Source organism: Mauremys mutica, chromosome 22, assembly GCF_020497125.1.
Source record: "Mauremys mutica isolate MM-2020 ecotype Southern chromosome 22, ASM2049712v1, whole genome shotgun sequence".
Taxonomy (NCBI): domain Eukaryota; kingdom Metazoa; phylum Chordata; order Testudines; family Geoemydidae; genus Mauremys; species Mauremys mutica.
The window spans coordinates 8,327,111-8,353,398 of NC_059093.1; the positions used below are offsets into that span (position 1 = coordinate 8,327,111).

At 45.6% G+C, this 26,288-nt stretch overlaps 1 protein-coding gene across 3 annotated transcripts in view; it reads left to right on the top strand.

Moving 5' to 3' along the window:
* GRIK4 (glutamate ionotropic receptor kainate type subunit 4) overlaps positions 1 to 26,288 on the top strand; it is a 305,039-nt gene that overhangs the window by 164,952 nt on the left and 113,799 nt on the right. For all 3 annotated transcript variants that reach the window (XM_044997260.1, XM_044997261.1, XR_006574932.1), the window contains exon 3: positions 22,537 to 22,701. In XM_044997260.1, coding sequence (XP_044853195.1) covers positions 22,537 to 22,701 — 165 coding nt within the window. The remainder of the gene's footprint in view (positions 1 to 22,536; positions 22,702 to 26,288) is intronic.

Sequence of the window (26,288 nt, forward strand, 5' to 3'; positions counted from 1 at the left end):
AAGAGAAAGGGGGCTGCCGCACTTGGAGACATTGTGTCCTCTCTCTGCTGTGATGCCCAGAAGCTTTATGAACCTAATGCCTCTTCCTCTGTGGAACTTACTGACAGCTCACTTCTAAATGAGATGCTGTTATTTGGCAGGAAATGTGGTCTCAGTCCAGTTTCTGGTGGGCTGGTGTCCACCTAAAATATTGCAGAGGGCCTCAATAGGCCCCTTTTGTTGTCAGCCTCAGCAGGGAATCCCAGGTTTGACTGATCCAATCTCTTCAGGTCTAGTGCCCTCTTCAGGTCTGGGCTCAGACACATGGGCAGGAAGCAGAGTAGCGGGACGGGCTTGCCGGGCCACTGCTCCCACTCAGTGGATCAGAAGAGGAGTTCAGCCTCCTGGATGATGGTTTGTCATCTTTCCCCAGCACTAAATACACTTAAAAGCAACTATCTGAACAATTCCGATTGGTAGTTGTGCTGCTTTTCGCATCAGGCACTTGCTGGAAACCCACAGCTAATTTGTGTGGGCACCTCCTGCCTTTCTGCACAGGTCCTGGATGCCTGTTCAGATGTAAGCTTCTGTTGCCATTTCACATTAGTTCCCTGCTGCCTGTTTTCTTTGGACGATGACCATCGATGCACATTGGATACAGCTGTTGGCCGGATGGTTTGTGCCGACAGTCGGCTCAGAATTAGTGGATGCTACTTTGTTTCAAGGTGGCTTCCTGCTGTCATTTCATAACAATAAGTCCGTGTATAGAGCCTTCCATCTGAGGATCATGTGGCACTTAACAAACATTAATTAAGCCTTTCAGTCCCTCAGTGAAATAGGGTACTAGTTATACAATGAGTAAACTGAGGCACAGATTGCTTAAATGACTTTCCCAATGCAGCTAATCAATGACAGAGCTGGGGATAGAATCCACAGGTCCTGTCTGCCAGTCCCCCACTGCCAGTTTAAGATGGATGCCTCATTCGTACCCACTCTCCCGAAATTAAATGACGTGCCCGTTTGGAAAGCGCTCAAAGGTACTGGCTTTCGCTGAGCTTTAATTGCCAACAGTAGGCAGTTTATGTAACGGTAGTAAACAGAGCTTATTTAGAGCTAAATTGCCCAACAATGAACCCAGGTTAAAAATAAAACAAACCCCAAAGCTCTGGATATTTTACTTTGCTCTACATCTAACTGGCGGCCTGACACTGAGATGAACCAGTTCTTTTATTGGGATCAGGGAAAGTACATCTGCACTGATCCCTAGAAACTGCCAGGAATATAAGGGGCCAAATTCTGCTCTCATTTGCACTGGTGGAAATTTGGAGTGACTCCGCTGAAATCAGTGGAGTTACAACAGTGCCTGGCAAGATCAGAATCAGGGTGACCGTTTCTACTGGAAAATAGTCACAATACAAGATGAATTTCACCTCTGTTCAGGGACCCAGCCCAAGGCCTATGCACAAAGTTAGTCCCACTGAAGACCTATTTTGAGCGTATAAGCGGTGTGCAGACCTGGCCTTCTGCACAGGGGTGAATTCACCCAGAGTGAAGCTGTTGGCACTATTATAAGAACATATTGATGCTTCTAGGATAACAGCTAATGAGACGCAGAGTTGCTGAAGAGCCAATGGATCAATAAGTGCCTTTGTAAACATGCCTCAGAGCTCCTGGGCCTCACTGACCAAAAAGCATTAAGAGATGCACGTTCTCCAAAAGCAAACAGTCCCTTGACCTGGTGTGGCTGCAGGCAGCTTGGTGGCAGGTTCCTACCGGTAAGATCTTGACTCTTACCTTAAAACCTTGTTGAGTGTCCAGCTAGGAGATAGCTCAGCCCTTCCCATGCTCAACCCTCTCCTTAAGCAAATGCCTAAGTGAAAAGATGGACCCTCCACCTAAAAGTGAGTAGACTCAGTGTCTGCTTTATTGGCTATGGTGTCCATGTGTTCTTGAGCCCTGGGAATTTTCCTCCAGTCTCACTTAGGAAATCACTGAAAGGTTTTATTTATTCCTCCCACCCTGACCCCTATGTGGAAAGGCTTCCTGGAGAGGAGAGAGTCATTTGACTAGCAAGATGTGAAGTTTACTAACCAGCCTACGGGCAGAGACTTCTTTCAGCTGATTCACACTGGGAGACTTCTAAAGGCCTCCTCTAAAACTTGAAATATTTGGATTAGGCATGTGATGCTGAAAGAAGAGGTGCAGGTTGTTCAGTTCAAGGGTAGGTGGGAAAATCCTTACCCTTTGGGAAGGAGGAGAAAATAGATCAATCGAGATGTCACCAACATCCAAAAGATGTAGCCCCAGTGTGACCCAAGTCTCCTCCCAGAGTGGTGTTAAAGAAGGTAGAGAAAAGTCCATGCTGGCATAGAGACCCTCACACGATAGGGTGTGGGCTCAGTTACCTGCTACAACACTGCTCTCAGAACCCAGGGACTGCTAACTTGAGGGACTCGTTAGCAGGTTGATATGTTGGGTCAGCTGAAGGAGATGATCTCCTGGGTAGCCAGCCCCTCGAGTAGAGCTGGTCAAAAAATTTCTGATGGAACTTTTCCATTGTAAATGCTATTTTGTCAAATGTTTTGCAGAAACTTGTCTGTTTTCACACAAAAAAATGTGTTGGGCTCAAGGGGGGAGAAATAGTCTCCCCCACTCCAGAACAGACTGGTGTTTAGTGAGGTGTAATGAAAAGTGTTTTAAAATTATGAGCGATCACCTTAACTTTTAAGGGGTCCTGCTTGCAGGCGAGAGGGTTCTGTAGGGAAGCGTGCGATCAGCAGCCAGTCTGCAAAAGAGCCAGTGTTGAGTGAGGTGGGGGTGAGTTGTGCCTTTGCCTCAAGGAGCAGCCTGCTTTGTCTCACTCTGTATTTGGTTTGTTGTATGTTAGATTCTGGAGTTTTAGAAATATAGAAGTGTTATGTTGCAACCTTTCAGGAAAAGGATTTATGTTTTTGTTTCTAACTCTGACTGTGTATGCTGTGACCACAATAGCTAGGGCACTCACTTGGGCCCCTGCTCTGCGGTAGGGACTGGAACCTAGACCTCCCGTGTGTTAGGTCAGTGCCTTAACCAGTGGGTTATTGGCTTTTCTGAGGTGGGTTGGTCTCTCTCATCATTTTGTTTTTGTTTTTTTGCAAAACATTTTGACAGGTCTCGTTTTCATTCCTCATCAGAACAAAACCAAAATATCAAAACCTTGACATTTTTCATGAAAGAGAATTGTTGTTTTTTTGGCCAAGCTCAGTGTCAAGCCGTGCATGGCCCTGTCTCTGCTATGCTCAAAAAGGAGCTTGTAAGCACAAAGGCACATGGTGGGCTCCAACTGTAGTTTATGTCCACTTGCCGTGTAGTTAATAGTCACTATGGCAACTATGTGTTTTATCCTTGCTAGACGTTGAGGTTTGCAGATTGTCGTCCTCCTATAACTGGCTTGGCACACTGGTCTGGTGAGTCTGCAGTGTAGATGGGACTACCTATTGGTGTGGCTGTAACAGACCTGGCCAGTCCTTGTATCTGTACAGTAAGACATTGCAGAGTACATTGCCCGGTGTGCTCTGGCATTCTATCCCTTGTCATGGCAGAATGGTCCAGTGTTTAGGGCACTAGCCTGCAACTCGGAGGACTCAGGTTCAGTTCCCTGCTCCATGGACTTACTGTGTGATCTTGAGATGGTCAGTCTCTCCACCCAGTTCCCCGTCTGTAAATGGGTACAATCGCTTAACTCAGAGGGTGTTGTGAGGATATGCACATTAAGCATTGTGAGGTACTCAGGCACTATACCGATGCGGGCCACATAAATATCTTAGAGAGTGAGCTAGGTTTTCCCAGAACTCACTAACACGTGATGGTCTTGTGAAAGGAGCAGCTGTGCGGGTACCAACTCACCCAGGTTTGCTGTAATCATGTCAGATAACTGGGGGTTGTGCTTGTAGGAAGAAGATGCTGTGCACTGGAGGTGAAATTCACTCCATGATGAGAGCCAGCAGGTAGTCTGAGCTCTACATAAGTGAACTTCGCCCTATGATTATTATAAGATAACATCTCTAAGCAGAGGCTTCCTATGTCTCTTGCCCCCCACCCCCATTACACAGAGCATGGAAACACTGATTTCACAACTCCCACTCGTGTGTTTCCCATTTGTGGGTGCTTTTTTAATTACCAGCAAAGAGCCTGGAAAAGACCAGAAGCGCTCCTTCCCTGTCTGGCAGGAACACCGCGTTGGCTGATGAGTCAGGAGCTCCCACTTTGCAGGAAAGGAGGCAGGGCGGGGAGACTCGGAGGTGGGGAGGAGAACAGGAGGCAAGGAATGGTGGAATAAATGACATTTGTTTAAAGACACATTAGACGATTAATGATGGGAGTTAAAGTGTAAAAGCAACAGGGCCTAAGTGTAATATTAATGGATTCCATTTTCTTTGCCATCTCCTGCAGGAACCCTTTGGAAGTACAAAGGGGGAAAAAAATCACTTTACAGTAATAACTGTTATTTATATAACAGAACAGTATTGGATCTATCAAAATGTGAGGTTTCAAGGTAATAACTGGACCCTCGCAATCATCATTATCCACTTAAAAGGCGATTTCTTGGATGGCAAATTGATGAAAGGAAACTGCCCCAATTCCGCAGCCAGTCGTAAACAAGGTTTATTATTTTTATTATTATTATTCAGTTCCCAATCTGATAAGATTGTAAAAGAACGGAGAGGAAAAAAAGAAAAGGAAGAGAAGGATGAAAAAGGAGCGGATAACGTTCCTAGGAGCCTTTGCTGAGGAAGTCTGATGAGGTCAATAGTGACTCCTGGCCCAATCCTGCTCCCTCTGAAGTCAAAACTCACATTGCCTTTTGTGATGCCCTTATTTCGCTCCTTGGGGAGTTTATGAATAACAAAAAAAAAAAAAAAAGCTGAAATCGGGATAGAATTGCAAATGATTCACAAGTGTATGGGTGGGGGGGGGAAGGGGGGAACAGGACCAGAAAATGTATTGTAATTGATTCACAACAAATAATTTGATATGCTCTAAATAACAATTGAGTTTGTAACCAGGCCTTGAATTAACAGGTCTGACAGATCAGTTTAAACAAGCTTTGGTCTCCCCTAGGTAGGTTATTCCGCTGGAGGCAACTGCAGGACGGAAACACCGAGAGCTGCGTAAAACCTCTAGACTAGGGAGAAGCTGGGAAATCAGAAAGAGAAGGGAGCACCTGTCATTTCTAAGCTATTTTTGTTATTTGTAAGGCCTTGATTCAGGAAGGCACTAAGTCCATCTCTATTCGGAACAGCACAGCTTTAAGCAGGTGTTTAAGTCCCATGGTATGAAACATTTGCCATTGTCTTCAGAGGAGCCAGGATTTCACCCTCTGACTTCATGTGCTGATGTGCTGCTCTGAGCAGGGATGCTTGCCAGAATCGCAGCCTACATTGACCGTACTTCCTGGTCAGAACGGTGGGGACATCTACGCTGCAGCAGGATGTGTCATTGCCAGCTTGGGTAGACGTACAGCCGCTAGCTTTGATTGAGCTAGTGCGCTAAAAATAGCTGTGTAGCTACTGCGGTGCAGGAGGCAGCCGAGGTTAGCCGCCTGATTACGAATGTCCAAGACCCTAGGGAGAGTCGTTGGATGGGTAGCTGCTGTGGCTCCGCTGGTATTTTTAGTGTGCTAGCTCATTTGAAGCTAGCGCCTGTACAGTTTGCTGAGCTGGAAACGACACCCCCAGCTGCAGTGTAGATGAACCCTGTATGTGAATGCAAGGAAAGAAGGGGTGCTGGGTCAGAATATTTGTAGTGCCATCTATTGCCCTCCTGGAGGGTAAGGTTCAGAGTCTCCACTTACGCAGAAGTCGGAAGGATGATAAAGCACTACATTTTTCCAGGCCATTTTTGGTGGCTGGAGCAATCGAAGGAGCTGAATCAGTAAGTGCAGCAGGTGTAGCCCACTGGTCTTAAAGCCTTTATCAGTGTCGCTTTCAATGCCTTCATAGCTATTGGAATAGCCTTCGAAGGGGAGCAGTGGAGGCAAAAGACATATCTGGCTTCAAGATAAGTTTATGGAGGAGATGTTATGATGGGATAGCCTAATTTGGGCAATTAATTTATCTTTGATTTTTAGTGGAAAATATGCCCAATGGCCTGTGATAGGACACTAGACAGAGTGGAATCTGAGTTACTACAGAGAATTCTTTCCTGAGGCCATGGCTACACTTGCAAATTTGCAGCGCTGCAGCAGGGTGTGAAAACACACCCTCTCCAGCGCTGCAAATTGCGGCGCTGCAAAGCGCCAGCGGGGTCAAAGCCCCAGCGCTGGGAGCGCGGCTCCCAGCGCTGTCCGTTATTCCCCACAGGGAGGTGGAGTACGGACAGTGCTGGGAGAGCTCTCTCCCAGCGCTGGCGCTTTGACTACACTTAGCGCTTCAAAGTGCTGCCACGGCAGCGCTTCAAAGTGCTGCCACGGCAGCGCTTCAAAGTGCTGCCACGGCAGCGCTTTGAAGTGCAAGTGTAGCCATAGCCTGAGTGTCTGGCTGGTGAGTCTTGCCCACATGCTCAGTGTTTAGCAGATCGCTGTATTTGGGGTCGGGAAGGAATTTTCCTCCAGGGCAGATTGGCAGAAGCCTTGGGGGGTTTTCACCTTCCTCTGCAGTGTGGGGCACGGGTCACTTGTTGGAGGATTCTCTGCACCTTGAAGTCTTTAACCCATGTTTTGAGGAATTCAATAGCTCAGACATAGGTTAGGGGTTTGTTACAGGAGTGGGTGGGTGAGATTCTCTGGCCTGCGTTGTGCAGGAGGTCAGACTAGACGATCATAATGGTCCCTTCTGACCTTAAAGTCTGTGATTCTTTGATTGAAAGCTGGGTGAAATACAGCATCAGCGGCTGCCAGCAAACCCAGCTTTTTGTCCAACAGCATCAAGAGCAATCCCCCAATGAGAGGCCTATGCCACCTACCGGAATACAAGCTGAGCCAGATTCTTCTCCTACTTTCCAAGATTCCCTTTTCGTTTGTGCTCAGGCTCGCAAACACTGAGTGTCTGTGGCTGCCGTATGTGTTCTCATTAAGGTGGGCAAAAGCAAGCAGGGTTTAACTATCCGAACCACAACTTTATTTAACTAATCAACTCAAACGCTGGCTTTTTTATAACATAAACCGCAGCCTTTGGATAACTCTATTGTTTAAGCTTATCATTGTGAACCTGATCCGGTTCCTCAATGGATTAATGTAACTAATTCAATATCCTCTCTAAGAAGCATCATCATAAACTACAGGGGATGTAATTCACTTACGAGAACCTCCACTCAACCTCTGCTTTACAAGACAAGTCTGACTGGTTTTGTTATTTCTCATTCATGAACTGGAGTAGGTCTCAATTCCAGTCTAATCCCACCATTCTGTTCCACCTTCCAGCTCGGTTATCTTCTGGTACCTCCCTTGCGCTTAATTCTTGAGTTGTGCAGTCTCCTGAGTTATGTTTCTTTGTGTTTCTTTCATTTTCTTCACTAACACTTTCCACTGTGGTTTTTAATTTACTTTATACAATTGATTTTTCCTGCCTCTTGGGTTCTTTTCCATTTTGTCCCTGTTTCTGTTCATAGTCTTTTAACCTCTTTCTCTCATCCTTTCCCCCTTTTCTCTCCCAGATAGATCCAACAGAATCAATATGAAGTGCCCACCCAAGGGGCCAGCAAAAATCGTTTGTGTAGCAAAGTGAACAACATTGTACTGGAAACCTCAGGGTAGTCTTAAGAAGGATGTTTGCCAGTGGTTAGAGCATGAGCTTGTAACATGGGAGATCTAGGTTCAGTTCCCTGCTCTGTGTGATCTTAGGTAAGTCACTTAGTCTCTCCGGGCCTCAGTTTCCCATCTGGACAAGGGGGATAAGAGCACTGCATTGCCTCATAGGGATATCATGAGGACAAATACATTAAAGCGTTTGAGTTATTCAGATATCACAATGATGGGAACCAGTTCTCCTGCTGGCATTCGGCGCCAAAAAATAAAAAAATTTTGTGCACAATATTTTAAAATTCTGCACGTTTTATTTGTCAATAAATAAAAACAGAGGCTCCAGCATGGCAGTGGCCACTGGCTGCACGACGGTGGGTGTTCCCCCTGCAGCCCACTCTCCAACTTCCAGAACACAGACTCTGTGGCGAGGCTGCACCCAACCTTGACACAGCACAAGGCCTGGGCCTGCCCCAGAAACACCCCAGGGCCTGCCCCTCTGCACCAGGCGCACCAGGTGTGGGGCAGGCAGGCTCACCCAGGCAGGATCCAAGTGTGGAGGGATCCAGGTGTGGGGTGAGAGGGTTCTGTGTGGGACAATCTGGGTGCAGGCAGCGCAGTGGGAGCTTTAGGTGTGGGGGGGATCTGGATGCACAGAGGCGCAGTGATGCAGAATTCTCCCAGGAGTAAACCATGTAGGTGCCTAAGATGTGTTGTGGTGTCTTGTGGTTAAGGCTCAGGATTGGGTATCGGGAGATTTGGGATCTAATCTCAGCCATGTGATCTTGGGTGAGTCATTTAGGCTCAAATTGTCAGAGGTGACCATGTGTTTCAGGTACCCAACTGAGACACATAGGGCCTGATTTCTGAGAACAGCTGAGCACCAGAGGCTTCCCTTGACTTCAGCTGGCGTAGCAGGTAGTCAGCCCCCTTGCAACTGGCCAGAGATGGCTCAAGTTAGGTGGCTACTCTTGACAATTTTAGCCTAAGCCTTGATGTGCTTAGTTAACCCATCTCTAAAACAGAGATAATGCTATTGGCCACTGTCAGAAGAGAGGATACTGAGCTAGATGGACCATTGATCTGACCCAGTATGGCCGTTCTTATGTTCTCACAAGGTTGTTGTGAGACTTCATGTATTGACTGTAAACTGCAGTGAGATCCTTGGATGAAAGGCACTGTAACATTGCCACGTATTGTAAAAAGGACAGGTGGGTGCCTGCTAGAAGGGATTATTAGCGCAGTCTTCTCTGCCTGCCTGTCTGACCATCTCCAGATGATGTGTAATTGGGTGCATGTATTCTCTCTCACACATGCTTGTTACCCCTTTTTGTTTTTCACTGCACTTCCCACGTAGAGAGTCTCAATTTCCCTAGGCACGGTAGAAGATGCATGGACCAATTAGAAGTGTCCCTGGACCAGTGCACAAATAAGAGTGTGCACGCATATTACCGCTGTGGATCCCAAACTGAGACAGCAGTGGTAACATGAGCTGCAGCAGCTCTATGAAGCGAGCTCAGAGCAGTCTTCTTGTGACTGAGAGGGGCTAAAAAGAAATGGAACACGTGCTGAGCTGGGGTCAAATGGAAGCTGCGCTTTGCATCCCTTGCATCCGTTTGCAAAAGTAACAGAGAGCCGAATTCTCCCCCATTAATGCAGGGTCAACTCTCTCTGTAAGCAGCAAACAGATGCAGAAACTGGGAGCGCTTTTGCAACTAAGAGGGTTGCCAGGGAATGAAACCATTTTAAAAGGGTCCAGAGGAAAGGATCCCTGACTTGTTTCACCTGTGGGAGCCGAGAATAGTTAGCAAAAACTCAATTAATGCCGCACACCAGAGAGAAGGGAGGAAGATGTTAAAATAATCTGTTAAATTCCTGGGGGCTAGGTAAAAAGGAAAGGATGCACAGACTGAGGGAAATTGGAGCTGAAAGGTTTCCACCACTGGTGGAGCAACGCTTTAGCATCTCATTTTCATGTAGCTCAGCGGGGAACGTTGTTTTTCCGATGGCAAAGCAAAGAGATGAAAGCAATCCTGAGGTGCATCAGCCAGTGCTCTGGACTCACTGTTCCAAATGCAGTAAAGCACCTTTGTGCAGTTTAATTAACTTCTCTGATGCAGGTGAGGTGGGCGGTGGGTTACCTGCCACCTCTTCTCTCATGTTCTTCTGCTCCCCTTCACTGTCCTGAAATGAACTCCCTGGTGCTTTCATAATCACCTCCTGCTCTTAAAACTCCCTCTCTTTTCTCTTGCACCAAGCAACCTCTGCGTAGACATTTGAACGGTGCTCAGCCACCTGGCATCTGTGCATACAACTCTCTCCCTAAAACACCTGTCTCCTGGAGGCTTTCCTATTACAATCCATCAAAGTCATCTTCACCACTTAGAGACTGGGCTGTTTCTGAAGTGCATTGCCTGTGTCTGAATTAAACCATAAATTTCTTAGCGCAGGAGCTGATTCTTTATCTGTGTTCAGTATGGTGCTGTGCAAGCACATAATCTGTGGATTCCATCCCTTGCTCTGCTGCTGACTCACTGAGTGACCTTGGATGGGTCATTGATTCATAGATTCCTAGGCCAGAAGTGACCATTGTGGTCATCTAGTCTGACCTCCTGTATAACACAGGCCAGAGATCTGCTCCAAAATAATTTCCAGAGCAGAGCTTTTAGAACAACTTCCAATCCTGATTTTAAAAGTGTCAGTGATGGAGAATCCACCGGGACCCTTGGCAAATTGTTTCAGTGATTATTTACTCTCATTCTTAACACTTTATGCCTTATTTCCCATTGGAATTGGTCTAGCTTCAACTTTCAGCCATCGGATTGTGTTCTACCTTTCTCTGCTGGATTAAAGAGCCCAATATTAAATGTGTGTTCCCCATATAGGTACTTATAGATTGTAATCAAGTCACCCCGTAACCTCTTTGTTAAGCTAAATAGATCAGTATATGTCATGTTTTCTAATCCTTTAATCATTCTTGTAGATCTTCTCAGAACCTTCTCCAATGGCCTTCTTGAACTGTGGGCACCAGAACCAAACACAGTATTCCAGCAGTGATTGCACCAGTGCCAAATCCAAAGGCAAAATAACCTCTTGACTCCTACTCAGAATTACCCTCTTCATATATCCCAGGATTATATTAGCTATCTGGGCCACAGCATTGCACTGGGAGCTCATGTTCTGCAGATTATCCACCATGACCCCCATATCTGTTTCGGTCCCTCATCCTGTAAATATGGCCAGCATTCTTTGTTCCCAGAAGTGTATGTTTACATTTAGCTGTATTAGAACGCATATTGTTTGCTTGTGCCCAGTTTGCCAAGTGATCTAGATTGTTCTGAATTGCTCTGCCATACCCATCCTTTGTGATCGTGGGCAAATCACTTAGCCTCCTTGTGCCTCAGTTTTCCCCTCTGCGATACTGAGATGATAATCCTTTCACACATCCCTTATCTGCTTACTTCAGTTCAGGGGCCATCTTTAACTGTGCATATGTACAGCACCTGGCACAACGAGACCCCGATCTCTGTTGGGTCCTCCAGCTGTTACGACTAGCTGGTGAATATCCATAAGCTCTCCCCATTGGAGAAAGCATGAAACCTTTCCTATTCTTTTCCCCTTCTCACCTTGATATTGCGGCTATTTGCTCTCCTTATAAATGCAATTAATCAATTAGCTGTGGCAAGCTTGGAAATATGAGCCTAGCACCTCTGCACACCGGTTTCTCAATTCAAGCCGTGCAGCCTCTGCAGTGCATTGGTGACTGCCAACCTGAAACAATTCAGCAAGGATGCTGTTGAGTAATGCTCAAGTCCCAATGTCCCTCAAAGGAGGAAAGCAAGTGTTGACGAAAGAGTAAAATGACTGTACAGGCCAGATGCAGAGATCTTGCAGGACGTGCTAAAAAGGATATGGTCTCCACTCCCTGCTTACTTAAGTGCTGATCCAAAACCCATTGAAGTAAATGGAAAGACACCCATTGATGCTGGATCAGGCCCCTAATCTCTTAAATCTTGAAGGAAGGTTGGCTCAATCTGAGAGAGTTACAGCAAACGTTAGAAGCATTGATCTTGTCACAACACTTTGTTCCAAAGCATTTTACAGACTTACCCTCATACAGGGATCACTTCACCAGTAAAATGCAGCCACCTCTGGGGTGAAACACTATAGCCATTCAGGAATGTTCTATGCCATTTCAGGAAAGGTAGTGGAGATAGCTAGTTGGAGCTAAGGTGGGGAGCGGGGGTGAGAGAGCAATAGAGAGGCCAAAATGCAGTTATCGTAGATTTAAACCAGGGCATATACATGTATATCTCCTGCCTTTGGTGGGGAGGTGCTGTGGGCTCTTTGAGTGAGCGTGTGTGATTAGGGACTTGGTTACAAGACTTAACTGAAAATTGCACCCTTCAGCAGCACAGGTCCCTCTACCGAGTTGTTCACTAGCACCCCTATTTGGAGAAATCTGGACGCTCCTTGGGAGATGGACTGAACAGGCTGAATCTGCTTAGTTAGTGTAATCTGGGCAGTCAGTGAGGTGAGGTGTCCTGGATGTGGGAGGGTCATTGGGGCACTGGAGTGGTCTCTCTTTCTGCATCGTCTTGCTGCAGGGGATCTCTCTGCAAAACCCAGCTGCTGCTGGCTGGCTGTCGAATGCAGAATCCAACAGCTGAAACACACAGCGGGCCTCTCACGTCCATCATTGCTGCGATAAACCCTGACAGGCTACAAACCCTGGCTTGTCTTTACAAGACCTAGAATCTTTAAATATTATTTCTCGCTTCCTTGGTTTTTGTCTGGAAGGGCTTGGGAGTTTGTTTGGCTATATCTCCCCACACCCCATGTTCAAATTCTCCACTGACTTAATTAAGCTCTTGCTCGTCTCCTGGTCTTGCCTAGTTGGCTCGTTTCATCAGGGTTTTTAGTGCTATCCTTGTAACAACCGCAGCTGCTGGTGGTCACCTGAGACCATGAAACGGGCAGGAAAACCTCCTCTTAAAGCCCAGCTCAACTCGACAATATTGAAACAAAAGATCCTGCAAACACAATTCCAGTTACAAAGGCCTCAAGACTTTGGAGGCAGGGGGAAAGGAGGATCCAGGTTCTGGATTTGAATTTCCTAGTTGGTTCCTATATCGATGATGGACTGAAGCAACCCTACAAAGTTGAACAGTCTCCTGCGTCCACGCTGTGCTTTGGGGCAGCAGAAGATACCAACATATGGAGACACAATTTCCTTCTTATCTGTAATGAAAGCTAGAGATGAGCCACACTGACTCAGATCAAATGACCACCCAGCCCTCCCACCTTAGAACTTTGCCCATTTTGGGGGGGAACTGTTCAGAAATCCTCTGTATGTCCGGGGTCTGGTTTCCTTCCTGCAGGATGCAAGTCTGTTGATTTCGCTCCTATCCTGCAATGGACAGCATGGGGCCCCTTCATTCTATCTCCTGCTATTTCTGCCCAGGACCTAAGAGGCTGGTGATTTGTAAGGTTTTCAGCCTGGTTTTGCTGTTGTCTTGTTCATCCCCTCGCAGGGGCACCTCGGCTGAGAAAAGATTTCAGTCTCCAAATCTCATTTTTGTGTGGCAGCGTTTGCAAGTCACCTGAGGTGGAGTCAGAGGAAGGAGCAAGGAACGTGGGTTCACTGTGAACGGCTTTGGTCTCTCGCTATCAAACGGCTGCTCCGCAGACCCCTCCTCTGCGACTTTTACAACTTGCAGGACCTCATGGCACCTTTCTGATGCTGTCTCAGAGGCTGCCACAGCAGGGTGGCCCGCGGGTATTCACCATCGGGATGGATGACGTTTCTGACTCGCGGTTACCAGCAGGGTAGATGGCAGAGTCTAAATGGGATCCCTCCAGATGTGGAGTCATGGTGCTATCCAGTCTGGGACTGCTTGGAATAGATGGAGGAGACCTCCTTGTCTGATTTCATGGCCCGTTCTGCTCACGATCAGGGTGCCTTGGATAGTGCCTTCCCCTCACAGCCCCAGCGGCTTATTCCTTGCAGTAATATGCCTCCTATGTATCCGCGCATCATCCTACACCCACAAGCATCCAGGGGAGGTTGAGTTATTTACTTATCCTTCTCCCAACACTTCTGCCTTAATTTTGAACTGCTGCCCACATGTCTCTGGGGCCTACACAGTCTTTCCCAGTTCCCGAGCCACATGGTTTGTGAAACCAAATTGGAACTTTGCTATAGTTTGACAGTATTTGCATCTGGGGTGGGACATTGTCTTCCTTGTCATCAGTGGGTTTTGCCATTGACTTCAGTGGAGCCAAGATTTCACATCTGGTGTCTACAAGAGACAGAATTCTCTAAGCCAATGTTTCTGTTTCTCAGACTCATCTCTGGTTCCAACAGACTGTTGCTGTTTCATGCTAGTGCAGCCAGCTGACCGCCTGGTCCCCAAAAATCTGTATTCTGCAAGGCAGATGATTTCTCTCGGAAGACCAGGACCTCGTCTCATTAGAGTGTTTGTTCCCACCCGTGAAGTGAAGGGAGGGGGAGCGAATGAGGAAGGGACAAGACCCATCTTCCAGGCACCTGCCATCAGAATGACAGTCTGAATGTTTTTCTGTTTTGACTGTGAAAGGTTTTTTTGTTGGTGGTGGTTGTTCTGCGGGACCAGGCAAGGCTGAATGGGGCTGATCCAGCTCCTCTCAAGTGCCACTGAGAAGTTCACCCATGAGTGAATCAAACCAACCACTCGTAGGTACTGTGGCCCATGAATGTCTCGCCTCAGTGGCAGGAAGTACTTCTGGGGAAGAGATACCACTCCTCTCCATGCAACGAGAGCTGCTTTACCTGAGATTACAGCATGCATCCGCCCGTGCAAAGGAGGAAATAGCATCCAGTAACCTGGCAACGTTCTTCCTCAGCTGCATCAGATGGACCATGTTTACCTAGGCACAAAGATAAGACTTTCCCATGGTTGTCTGGTAGACACATGGCATTTGAATATTAACATACCCCACCCATAGTCATTGGCAGGAAGTCAGCATCCTTCGCAGGCCCACCAGGGACGGAGGACAGAGCTGGAACCCATTGTTTGCCGTCCTAGGCAATTTTGGGCAGCTGTTGCATAGCTATTTTTTTTATTGTTTAAGCGCACACAAGCCAATTATTAAGAAAGAGAAAAGAGATGCTGCATTTCAAGCAGTGGCAACACAAAGCCCTGTGCTGTCTTATCGTTTCTCTCCACCTCTCCCTCATTCTCTCTCTCCTGAATTCACTCTCTCTGGATCTCATAAATGAGAGGGAAGCTCCATTTAAATGCAGATTTTGGTTGTTGGCCAAAAGCAATAAATAGCCCTCTGCTATGCTGATCTGATGAACGCTATCAAGCCTGTTTTTGAAGAAGATAGTCTGAAGCTTAGGTATCTTTTTTTTTTTTTCTCAATGAGATTCTTTTTCCTTCTGGAGTAACAGCAGATTCTTACTTTTTTTTTTTCCTAACCAGCAGTTCAGAGACTAAAATGGAAACACAAACGCACCTGTTTCTCCACTGGAGTTCTACTCGACAGACCTGTAATGAGGGAGTTTGCAAATTCCTCACAGTTTACTGAATTGACAGCCTGAAGGGCTGATATTGTAACCAGCAGAGGGGAAATTCACAAAATAAGCAAACCTTGCTACCATCTTTAACCTAACCAAAAAATTGGAATTACCTCTTTTTCTGAACAATTTTAGGTTACAAAACTGATTCACTTGTGAGCAGGTAAAATCGGGTGGTAATAGCAACACAGCAGGCCTATGATCTGTCCACGAAGTGCAGAGAAGAATAGGAAAGAGATGTGGGAGGACTTGAGGACGATTCTCATTGCAGGGTCATTTTCCATGGCAGAGCATTACTGCTGGTGTGTCGGAATGGGGCCATTGGTGTTTCAAAGGGGGTAGCACGTTTCTGAGACTTGGAACAGCCCAGGATGCTTAAATTGGCTCCCATGCTAAAGAGCTAGCTGCAGTAAATCGCATGCTTTTGAATCGTTTGTCAGGGCAGGATTGAAAACCCAGGATTTTGAGTTCAGTTGAAGTGCTAGCATGCATCTGGATTGAACCTAACTCTTCTGCATTATTTGGGTTGAACTCTGGATACAACTTGAGTTTTGAGCTTACAAATAGTCTTTGGAACATACAAGGGGTTGGAAGTATATTTAGGACATAAATACAAAAAAATATGAAATACATATTAGATGTATGGGTGATATGCACCTTGAAAATACCTTGGATAAATGGACCTCTTGACCCCAGAGCACTGGACTTTAGTAAGTGAAGTCCTTTCCTCGAGTCCATGCTTCCATAACATTGCGTATTCAAGACCCTAACTTGGAAATAACAGTTGCTTTTGATTGATTGTGGGCTGTCAGTATATCCCCAATGGTACGAAAGCCATTTTAAGAGATTTAATGGCACTTAATAAACTTAACTGGGAAAGGTCAACAAACAGTGTTGTTGCAGCAGTATATAAACCTTCCAGTACCATCTGTTCCCTGTTGTTGTTGTAAAAATGCTGCTTCGTTAGATCTTGGTTGGATCATGAATTAAGTGGTGATACGTAATAAACATGCAATAGTCTCATCTGTTTGCTTATGCTACAGACCTGTTCACAGAGTAAAAGCACAGGGGCAGTGGATGGTTCAGGGGAATAGAATGCAGAGCTTTTAGCCTCTTGGGCACTGGTTGAATCTAAGGCAGCAGGAGATGAAATTAATTGCTGTCTGAAAATTGGCGGGTGGTCTTTATAGGGTAAGTTGGTCAGTCTCAGTGCAGCTCCAAGCGGACAGCTCTCCATGTCGCGAAACCAACCTAGACTGTTGGAACTAACTGGTCCTCGTGCTGGCAGGATCAGCAGAATGGACAAGGGTTGACCGAATCAGGGAGAATGAACACTTCTCTTGTTCCTAGAGGAGTTTCTTCAAGGGTACGGGAGAGAAGTTGGAGGGTGGCGGCGCTCTAGCACCTGAGCTGTGGTTAGTGTGAAAACGCTACAGTAAAAACTCTCAGATTCTGAGTGTTGTTAGTTTCTCTCCGTTTAAAATGAATCCTATCTGTGTTTGTGGGATCAGGGCCTTATACACTGGAATAATCGCCCAAGGGCTGTAGAAGAAGCCACCACCTCTTGGGAGGTTGCTAGAAACACTAGAAAACATGCTGTAGAAACGCTCTTTGTTAGGGACAGCCAGCATCAGGGGTTTGCAGACATTTGCAGCAGTTTACATTCAACTCTTAATATAGACGTTTGATGGACACCCCCCCTCCCATTCACTATCCTATATCATTCCCGTGACAATTAGAGCAATCATGCACATGGAAAGGTATATTAGGAAAGTACTGACTGTATTTTTAGCTGCTGTTCTAGTGCAGTTTAGCAGCTGGATAGAAGGAGGAGGAGTCAGCTGCATATAATCAGCCATCTCTCTAACGGCCAGGTGAACTAATAGATGAAGTGTTTATGGCCCAACTTGCAAGTGTTCACTCATTTTGGGGGTCCTATTTAAGATTAGAGATGGTTGAAAATTTACTGTTGAAAAACTTTTTCAAGAGAAAATGTATTTTGCGTGTAGGGAAATTTCTACCAAACCTTTTTTTTTTTTTAATGGTTTTTTTTTTGCAAGGGGGGGAATTGTTGTGGCGGGGGAGGGAGGGGAATGAAAACCAAAAATATGTTTTTGGCAGCTGAAATGTGAACATTGATAGCCTAAACCCAACAGTTTTATAGATTTCAGGTGAAATTTTTCAGTTTTTTGGCAAATCTGGGGTTTTTTTTTATACAAACCTGAAAACTTTAAAGGAAAAGTTTAAACTGAAACTTTATTCATCTTCAGAATTTCCCACAAGAACCAAAAATGTTCCCTGACCAGCTCTGCTTGAGATACTTCGGGGCTTATTTTCGGAAGCACTGAGCATCTACAGCTCCTATTGACTCCAATAGAAATGGGTGCTGCTCAGTGGCTCTGAAATCCCAAATGGTTTTAAGTCAAGTCCACACACCATGAGTCTATAATAAAAAAGCCCTGGAAGTTCTGAGGAGGAGACATTTATTATGACTGGGAGAGAAGCAGTGAAGCCATTCCATGGCTAACAAAGTTCAAAGCATTGCTGTAATTTTTTTCAGAATTAAGATTTACTTGATACATCTCTCCATATTTTATAGACAGGACTAGATGAAAGTGAATTTCAATAAGGACTTTAGTCTGCACTTAATGATGCTGCTATTAGACTAGATTTGGCAATGTGTCCCCAGACATAAAGTTTTAAAATCAACCTTTTAAAATATTAAATTAATCTTTTGATCTGCTAGATGGAATGATAAATAAAGCTCAGTTCATCCTCATTACCCAGTCAGATTCATGGGCTGGTTTAATATCTGGTAAAAATTTACTAGTCACACAGTAAGTATGCGGATGCGCAAAAACTAAAGACACAAAATGACAAGCCCTGCAGGGAATTAGGAATCTGCCACATATATTTGAAGGAACTGGCTACTTTGTATAGGTGCCCCTTCTGCCTTCTTGATGGAATCAGAATGGCTTAGCTGTCTGTCCTAGTTCCTTTAGCTCAAGGAGCTAGGGTCTTGTGCTTTTGGAAAAAGGTGAACTGAGTTCTTTCCCCACTGCTGCAATGAAGTTCTAAGTGGAGCATAATTTGAAGTATAGTGACCGCTGTCAAGTGAGATGATCCAAATTCTTTTCCTGTTACCAACCTGAAGTTCCAGGAAACCAGAATGTTCAGTATACCATTCCAGGTGAAGTCCTAGATGACCAACCATGTTTGCTGCAGCATCATAGACCACTATCTACGTTGGTTGCTAGGTTTAGTCCTGATGTGCTGAGCGTTATTGCAGTAAGTAGAATTGGGATTGATTTGACGCCTTAAACAGAGAGGCAATTCTGCCTACCAGCTTTAAAAATATGGGGGATCCCATGCTGCTGGCGACTGGGGAGATAATGAGCTGTGATATTTATTCCCATCTACCCCAGATCTAGTGGGATTATGGAATCTAGGAGGTACCTGGTACCCACTCTCTATTCCTATCTCAGAGGGAGATAAGAGATGTTGTCAGTCTGTGTAGACTGGGGTCCTAGGAAGGTGCTTATGTTCCCAGTGTTTAAGGCTGCCTTTGACTTTCTGCAATTTGCTGTGTGCCGGTGGGCCGTTTTCTTTCCTATCCCACACGTGTTCTCAGTGCAAGCTGTAAAGTTCAGGTGCATTCAGATCGAGAGTTTATGGAGCGAGCCACAAAGTTCAGATCCCAACTTCTGAAGTCTTTGGAGCTGGAGGTACAGTGGTTGTTTTGGGCCTTCTCTACGCTGTAGCGATGGAAGAAGGGGAGTGAAAGGAATCCAAGAAAAAGTAAGTTGACAGTTGGCTTTTTGGATTGCTTTCACTCACTCACACTCACACACACACACACACACACACACACACACACACACACACACTTTTATCATTTAAAATAGCCATTATTAACTTTCAAAAATCCTGCAGTCAGAGTTCCTGGGCTTAGAAGAAAGTGCAACCTCCTCCGGTCGCATCGCGAGATCAAGATTGGACATGCTTTGCAGATAACGATGGTGCTTGTATGTAAGCAGAGCAGAAGAGCTGGTGTTGCCTGGAGGCCTGGGAATGCCCGCCAAGACATCTGTGCAGGGAGACCCATCTTACAAGAATAGCTGCCAAGTGTTTCCTTATCAGAAGCTGGCTGGATTTAACACCCTGAAAACTGGAGCAAAACGGGAAGAGGAGGTCCCTTAGTGGATCTGTCTATACCCCTGCCCCCACACATCTGTCTTTCATCTGTCCCCATACACACCCATCTGTCTGTCTCACTGATGCAGATTCCCATCGTATCCAAGTACCTATAGCCTGGACAATACCAAGTGCAGACCCCAATGCCTGCATCTACTCAATGAACTGATTTAATTTCTAACCAGTCTCTGTAATGTTCTCTCTCTTTCTCATGCATTCCTGGTACAAATTATAACACGGCCAGGCAAATTTCTTGGGTGACCTAAAAAAATAAACAAATGGAACTGACTGGAAATCTCAGTGTCACGTCTCTTTTATACTCTGCTCCTTGGTACCTCAAGCTAAGTGCTGGCCCCAAATGACTGACGGCTTTACAGCTGCCATTGCAAAGTCTGACTTGTCTTCCACTAGCCCGTGTCATATAGAAGCCCAGCTACCAAGATGACATTTGAGACGACATGTTTTATAGTAAACGCCAGACGGGAGGGGAAGGTGGTGGGGGGGAGAAAACCTTGTAGTGCAGAGATGATTCTGCTTGTCAGCTGCCCAAACGCTCCAGAAACACATCCTTAATAGCCCCGATGACGCAGCCTCTTTGCTTGTTTCAAAATCACAACAAGCTTTCGCTGTGGGTGAAATGTGCCAGATTGGAGCGTTTCTCATTAGCCGCGACCAGATAGCTGTGAACTTGATTGATTGATTTATTTATTCGTTTATTTCTCATCGGCTTGCCCGGTGCAGCATTGGCTGGCATTCTGGGGCTCTTGCACTGAGCTGGGGACGCGCCTGAATAACTGCTCTCCGTCCATGGGCGTGCCTCTCCTTTCACTCCAGTGCAGTTCTGCATGCATCTCTGTGGGGAGAACGCTCATGCGAATTATCCCTGAATGGAGGGGAAGAAGGTGGCTTGTGTGGCCTGAAGCTGCAACTGGGTGAAATGAAACCCCAAATTCCAGGGGCCCAGTTGGGGTTTCCTTATAAACTCTCAGCATAGGCCAGGTTGGTCTAAACCTTTCTTTGGGTTCCCAAGCCTTTGGAATGAACCGGGGTTACAGTGGTGTAGGTCCAGGTTGTGGCTGTGAGGACTGGGCGGGGTGGGGTGCAGCTGAGGAACACAGGTGTGCCGGCATTGTGCCTTCCATAGATTGAATTGCATGGAGAGGAGCTCAGTAGCTGTGTATGCGAAACCCTGTATAAAAAATGCTTAGTGCAAGCAGTTACCTCCTGCATGGGTCTCTCTACGCCCAAGGCAATCATAATTTGATCCTTATGTGCTTATCCCAGAATCATGTCTAGTTCTCAGCCCCTCCGGCATCTCAGCCTGAAACATTTGGCTAATAGGGAAAGTTTCCTCCTGATGCCCTAGGGGCAGGTTATTCCATAACTGCCCACCACATGATTTTTGCACCTTCCCTTGAAGCAGTTGGGGCAGACCACTGCAGACAGGATAGTGGGCTACATGGACCATAGGTCCGATCCAGTATTACAGTTCCAATGACTGGGACAGACAGAGATGCCATCACCTGGCTCAAATGGCAACTCCTTGGGATGACTTTGTGATTTTTTGGTCCCAGCTGGGAGTTTCTCTTTTTGCCCAGCCCAGTGGTTTTCAACCTTTTTTTCTATCTGCGGACCCCAAAAAATTCTTGAACGGAGGTGCAGACCCCTTTAGAAGTCCTAGACATGGACCCCCAGGGATCTGCACACCACAGGCTGAAAACCACTGGCGCTAGCCAACATGCCTTCTGCGTGTATATTCTCTTGTTTTTCCTCTCCACTGTTAGAGCAGCACTGTGCTTCAGGTTACAGCCAATTTGCTTTTTTTCATCTGTCAGTTCTTTCTCCAAAAAAAAGCTTCTGCAGCAAAGTGATGCATTTCAAAGCTTTAACGAGGCAGGCCCCCAATTGCTGTAGCTAGTATTTTGTGTGTGTGTGTGTGTGTGTGTGTGTGTGAGAGAGAGAGAGAGACATTTACACCCACAGAACTCTGTTTAGGTGGATGTGATGCTGTTGTAAAACCAGTGTGAGGGAGATAAGCATCGGGCCCTTTCTTATTCACACGCCGAAAAACAAAGCTCTCTCCCCAGCTAAGATTTAATAGCTAAGCCCTGCGATGAGCTCTGTTATTAACAAGACTCAGCAAACCATACTGCAGAAATTTTACTAACACACTGTGAAGTATTTAGATTAATGCCACTAAACTGCAATCTATTTTTACCCTAGAAACAAACAAACAAAAAGTGCACGATGATATCTCCCCTCGCGTAGGACGGATTTGAATAGGCAGATGGTTTTACACTGCGCCTTGATGGACAGCAAATTTGGGCCCAGGAGATAAGATCAAGAATCAAGTGCCTTCTGTTGAAAAATATTTCTCCCATCACTCCCACCTGGGCCCACTTGCTTCCGTAAATATCCAGACTATGAGAGCTGATTTGCTGGTGTTAGCGCAGCAGAGAGACTTTGTTAAATGAATGAACAAAGACCATTGTGTGTGTGTGAGAGAGAGTCATAAATTGCAGTAAATCATAATTGTTCTGGTCATTAATACAAATCTTGGATCTGTCCATGGATCCAAGTATACAACAAGCTACTCTATGCTTTGTACTAGGGTGGCACTTAGGACACTCCATCAAGGATGAGGATCCTACTGTGCTAGGCGCTGCACAGAAAAGTAACAAAGCTCGGCTTTGGAGAGCTCACAATGTACGTGTGAGACCGGACGAAACAGACGGAGAGGGTGAGGGTGGGTGAGGTGACGGTAAAACAAACAGAGCTTTAGCAGAAATGCATGTAGCTCACCATATGCCTACCCAGTGCCTGATGATGATACAAGACTTTAGCGGGACTGTGCTTGGGCGCAAGTTTCAGTTTGCCCGGATCCAGCTGCAAGATCGGGGCCTTATTTACTGATACAATTATATAGCTGGTTCATGTTCTCATACAAGCATTGAAAACCAGCTTTGCAAACTGGCCAGTAAAATTTGCCAGGCTCTTTGCTTTCTGCCATGCTGCCCGCCACAGTAGAACGGTTAGGTTCTGCTCTGTACGATTTCCGTTGCTGACCTTTCGCCTTGTTTCCTAGCCGCCATCTTGGATGACCCGATGGAGTGCAGCAGAGGGGAGAGGCTGTCCATTACTCTAGCGAAGAATCGTATTAACCGTGCACCGGAGCGAGCGGGGAAAGCTAAAGTGGAGGTGGACATTTTTGAGCTGCTGAGAGACAGCGAATATGAGACAGCTGAAACCAGTAAGTACATTGCAATGTCACCGTTCCGTTCTTTGCCTGTGCATCTCCAAGTGCCTCTCTCTACAACGGCATCACAGGTGTCCAGTGGGCGGGATCTGCAGAAGTTTCCTACTGAGTATGATGCCCACATTGGCGAAGTCTCATTATAATCCAGTGGAGCCGGTCACTGTAGTAAGCGCTACTCTGTCATGAGCACTGGAAAGATCAAAACCCCGTATTCAGATACTGAATGGCTCTCTAGCTTTGATAGTATTTTAAAGGCTCAGGTTTGTCACAGCTCCCCAAGTGAAGTAAGGTATGGGAACAGGGTAGTCTTTCTTTTTAAACGTTTGTGTGCCCTCTAGTGGTGCTCACAAGCTATTTAAAGGGGTATTACCCTTTTCTCAAACACCTCATCATCATGCTACTTAAGTTTAATGGCCTGCCACATTGCTACATATATGAGGGTATGTCTACACATACGGCACATACATAGAGTAAAGACGCTCTATGCCGATGGGCGAGACCTCTCCCGTCGGCATAATAAAACCACCTCAGCGAACAGAAGAAGCTGTGCCGGGACATAGCGCTGCACACAAGAGCGCTTATGTCGGTGTGACTTACGTCGCTCAGAGTGGCGGTTTATTCACACCCCTGAGCGACGTACATGATGCTAACATAGGCTGTAGTGTAGACGTTCACACGAGTACAAAATTTCCACTGCAGAGCTGTCTAACAGGGCAGGTCTACACTAGAAAATTAGATCGACCCAGCTACGTTGCTCAGGAGGATGAAAAATCCACACCTCTGAAGGACGTAGTTAACCCCACCTAGCTCCCCACTGCAGTTCTAGGTGGATGGACCTAGCTACAGCCTCCCGGGGGGGTGGATTAACTACAGCGATGGGTTGCTGTAATGAGCATCTACACTGAAAATGTGCCGCTGTAGCATTTTAAGTGTAGACATAATCTACTTAAGGCATGTTTAGGCTTGGAAAAGAAATAGGGTTTTACAACGTGTTAGCTAACATTTCTCAACTGACACATTCTTAAACTCCACTTAGTGCTTGGTGTCAGCAAAGACAAACATGGTAGCTGATCCAGTATCTTAAGACACCAATGTATTTGTTTATACTAGGTGCTAAGTAATTTTTTTAGACTATGGTGCATTGTGTGTTAAAACTCTTGAGCTGTTTTCCTAGAGGAAATTTACACCCTCCATTGCTGTCAGCTTCCCTAATATAGATTAATCTGTAGTCTAGATGTGCCCTTAGGGTTTGTGGCTTTAGATACCAGCTTTTCACATCCACATCCATGACTTAAAAGCTGGCTTTATTTTTTTTTTTTTAACACTGAAGAGTGTTAATAAGTCAGATGTCACCTAAGTCCTTTGGTTAGTTGTGGTCTTCCCATCTCCTCCCAGCCCTGCCAAAATCCCCCAAACCTACATCCTCTGGAATTCAATAGAGTATGGTTACCTCCCAAAAGAATTTTTTTTTAAAGCTTAACCTATAGAATCATTGAAATGCATGGCTGGAAGAGACATCAAAAAGTCCTCTAGTGCAGACCTCAACAATGAGGCAGAATTAAGTATACCTAAACTGCCCCTGACAGGTGTTTGTCTAAGTGTTCTTAAAAGCCTCCAGTGATGGGGATGCCACAACCTCCCTAGGTAACCTGTTCCAGTGCTTAATTATCCTTAGAGATAGACAGATTTTCCTAATATCTAACCTAAATCTCCCTTGCCGCAAACTAAGCCAATTACTTTATGTCCAACTCTCAGTGGACACGGAGAAGAATTGATCACCATCCTCATTATAAAACAACCTTCCCTCCCACGCCTTCCCCCAGTCTTCACTTTTCTAGCATAGTATAGCAAGACTGTAATTCTCCTCTAACAGTTGGTTTTAAAAGCCCATAGAAAATATGTGAAATTATATAGAGACACAAGATGGGTGAGGAAATATTTTTTATTAGACCAACTTCTGTTGGTGAGAGAGACAAGTTTTCGAGCTACATTGGGTAAATACCATACAGGTCAGGAAATACTTGCATTTCTATCGGTAAGTCTAAGCCCATCCCCCTGAGACAGGTAGGCTAAAAACTTCAGGGCATGTTTACATTACAGCCACTACAATGGCACAGCTAAGGCGCTGCAGCAGCAGTGCTGTAGTGTCATAGTATCAGAGGGGTAACCGTGTTAGTCTGAATCTGTAAAAAGCAACAAAGAGTCCTGTGGCACCTTAAAGACTAACAGATGTATTGGAGCATGAGCTTTCATGAGTGAATACCCACATGCGTCTGACGAAGTGGGCATTCACCCACGAACTCTTATGCTCCAATATGTCTGTTAGTCTTTAAGGTGCCACAGGACTCTTTGTTGCTTTGTAGTGTCATAGATGCTTCCTACATCCACAGAAGGGCTTTTTCCATTGATGAAGTTAATCCACCCCCTCAAGGTGCATGGAAGAATTCTTCTGTTGACCTAGTCACATCCACACTGGGGGGTTAGGTCAACCTAAGTACAGTACCCAGAGTGTGACATTTTTCACAGACCTGGGCAATGTAACTAGATCAGTCTAATTTTTAAGCATAGACCTGGCCTCACAGACAGCATCGCAAAGACAGTTTAAAGCAGTAATCCTATGCCTCTGCCTGTTGATCACTTTAGGATCCCGCATGTAATCCTTTCTGGTCCGCATGTCTGATTAGTGCCATGATCATTCTGTTTTATTTCCCCCATCCCAAGGCAGAGCTAGTAAGTAGAGCATCAGTCATGGGAGGGCTTCCTAACCTGCTTCATAGTGGCCAGAGAGAAGAGGAGCGCTGAGCAAACAGCCCTGGCTGTCTGGGTGTTACCAGGGTCCATTTCCCATTTGCACTCCTTGGGAAGTGTGTCCCACTCAGAATACGGCCCATGTCCTTCCAGCAGTCCTTGGTAGGAGAGGAAATGAGAACGGTGCATTGTTTCCCTTGACTGTTCTGTGCACTCATTGTGTCACGTCTTTGAATTACATGGTAGCATTTTCTGTTCCTCCTCTGTGCATCACTATTTGTGTTATTTAACCTCTGCCAGGTAACGGGCAGGGTTTGCAAGGTGGCCAAATTTAACATGGTAAAAAGTTTGCAGCCGATTCCCCTCTCCCTTATACCAGTGTACATTTAACAAGAGCTGGTTGGAAGTTTTCTGACTGGAACATTTTTCTGTTAGAAAATGTCAGTTCGCCAAAAGTGAAATGTTTTGCGTAAACATGTCGATTTTGACGACATTCTGTTTTGTAACAAAAAGCCAGAATGGAGCATCCTGATGAGGTGACAATGTTCCATATCAACCTTTTCAGAGAAAAATGCTTTGAATTCCTATTTTGTCTTTTCATTTTTTTTAAATTCTGAAACATATAGTGAAATATAAAAGAAAAAAGTGAAATCAGAACAATATGTTTCAGTTTCATTTCATTTAATCCAAAATGATTGTTGTTCAGAATTTTGTTTCTCAGGAAATTTCAATTTTTTTTGTTCTGTTTCAGAATTAACAAAAAACATTTTTAAAATTGTGGAATTTCCTGCAAAACAGAAAATCCAGTTCCTGCACACCTCTGTGATTAATGT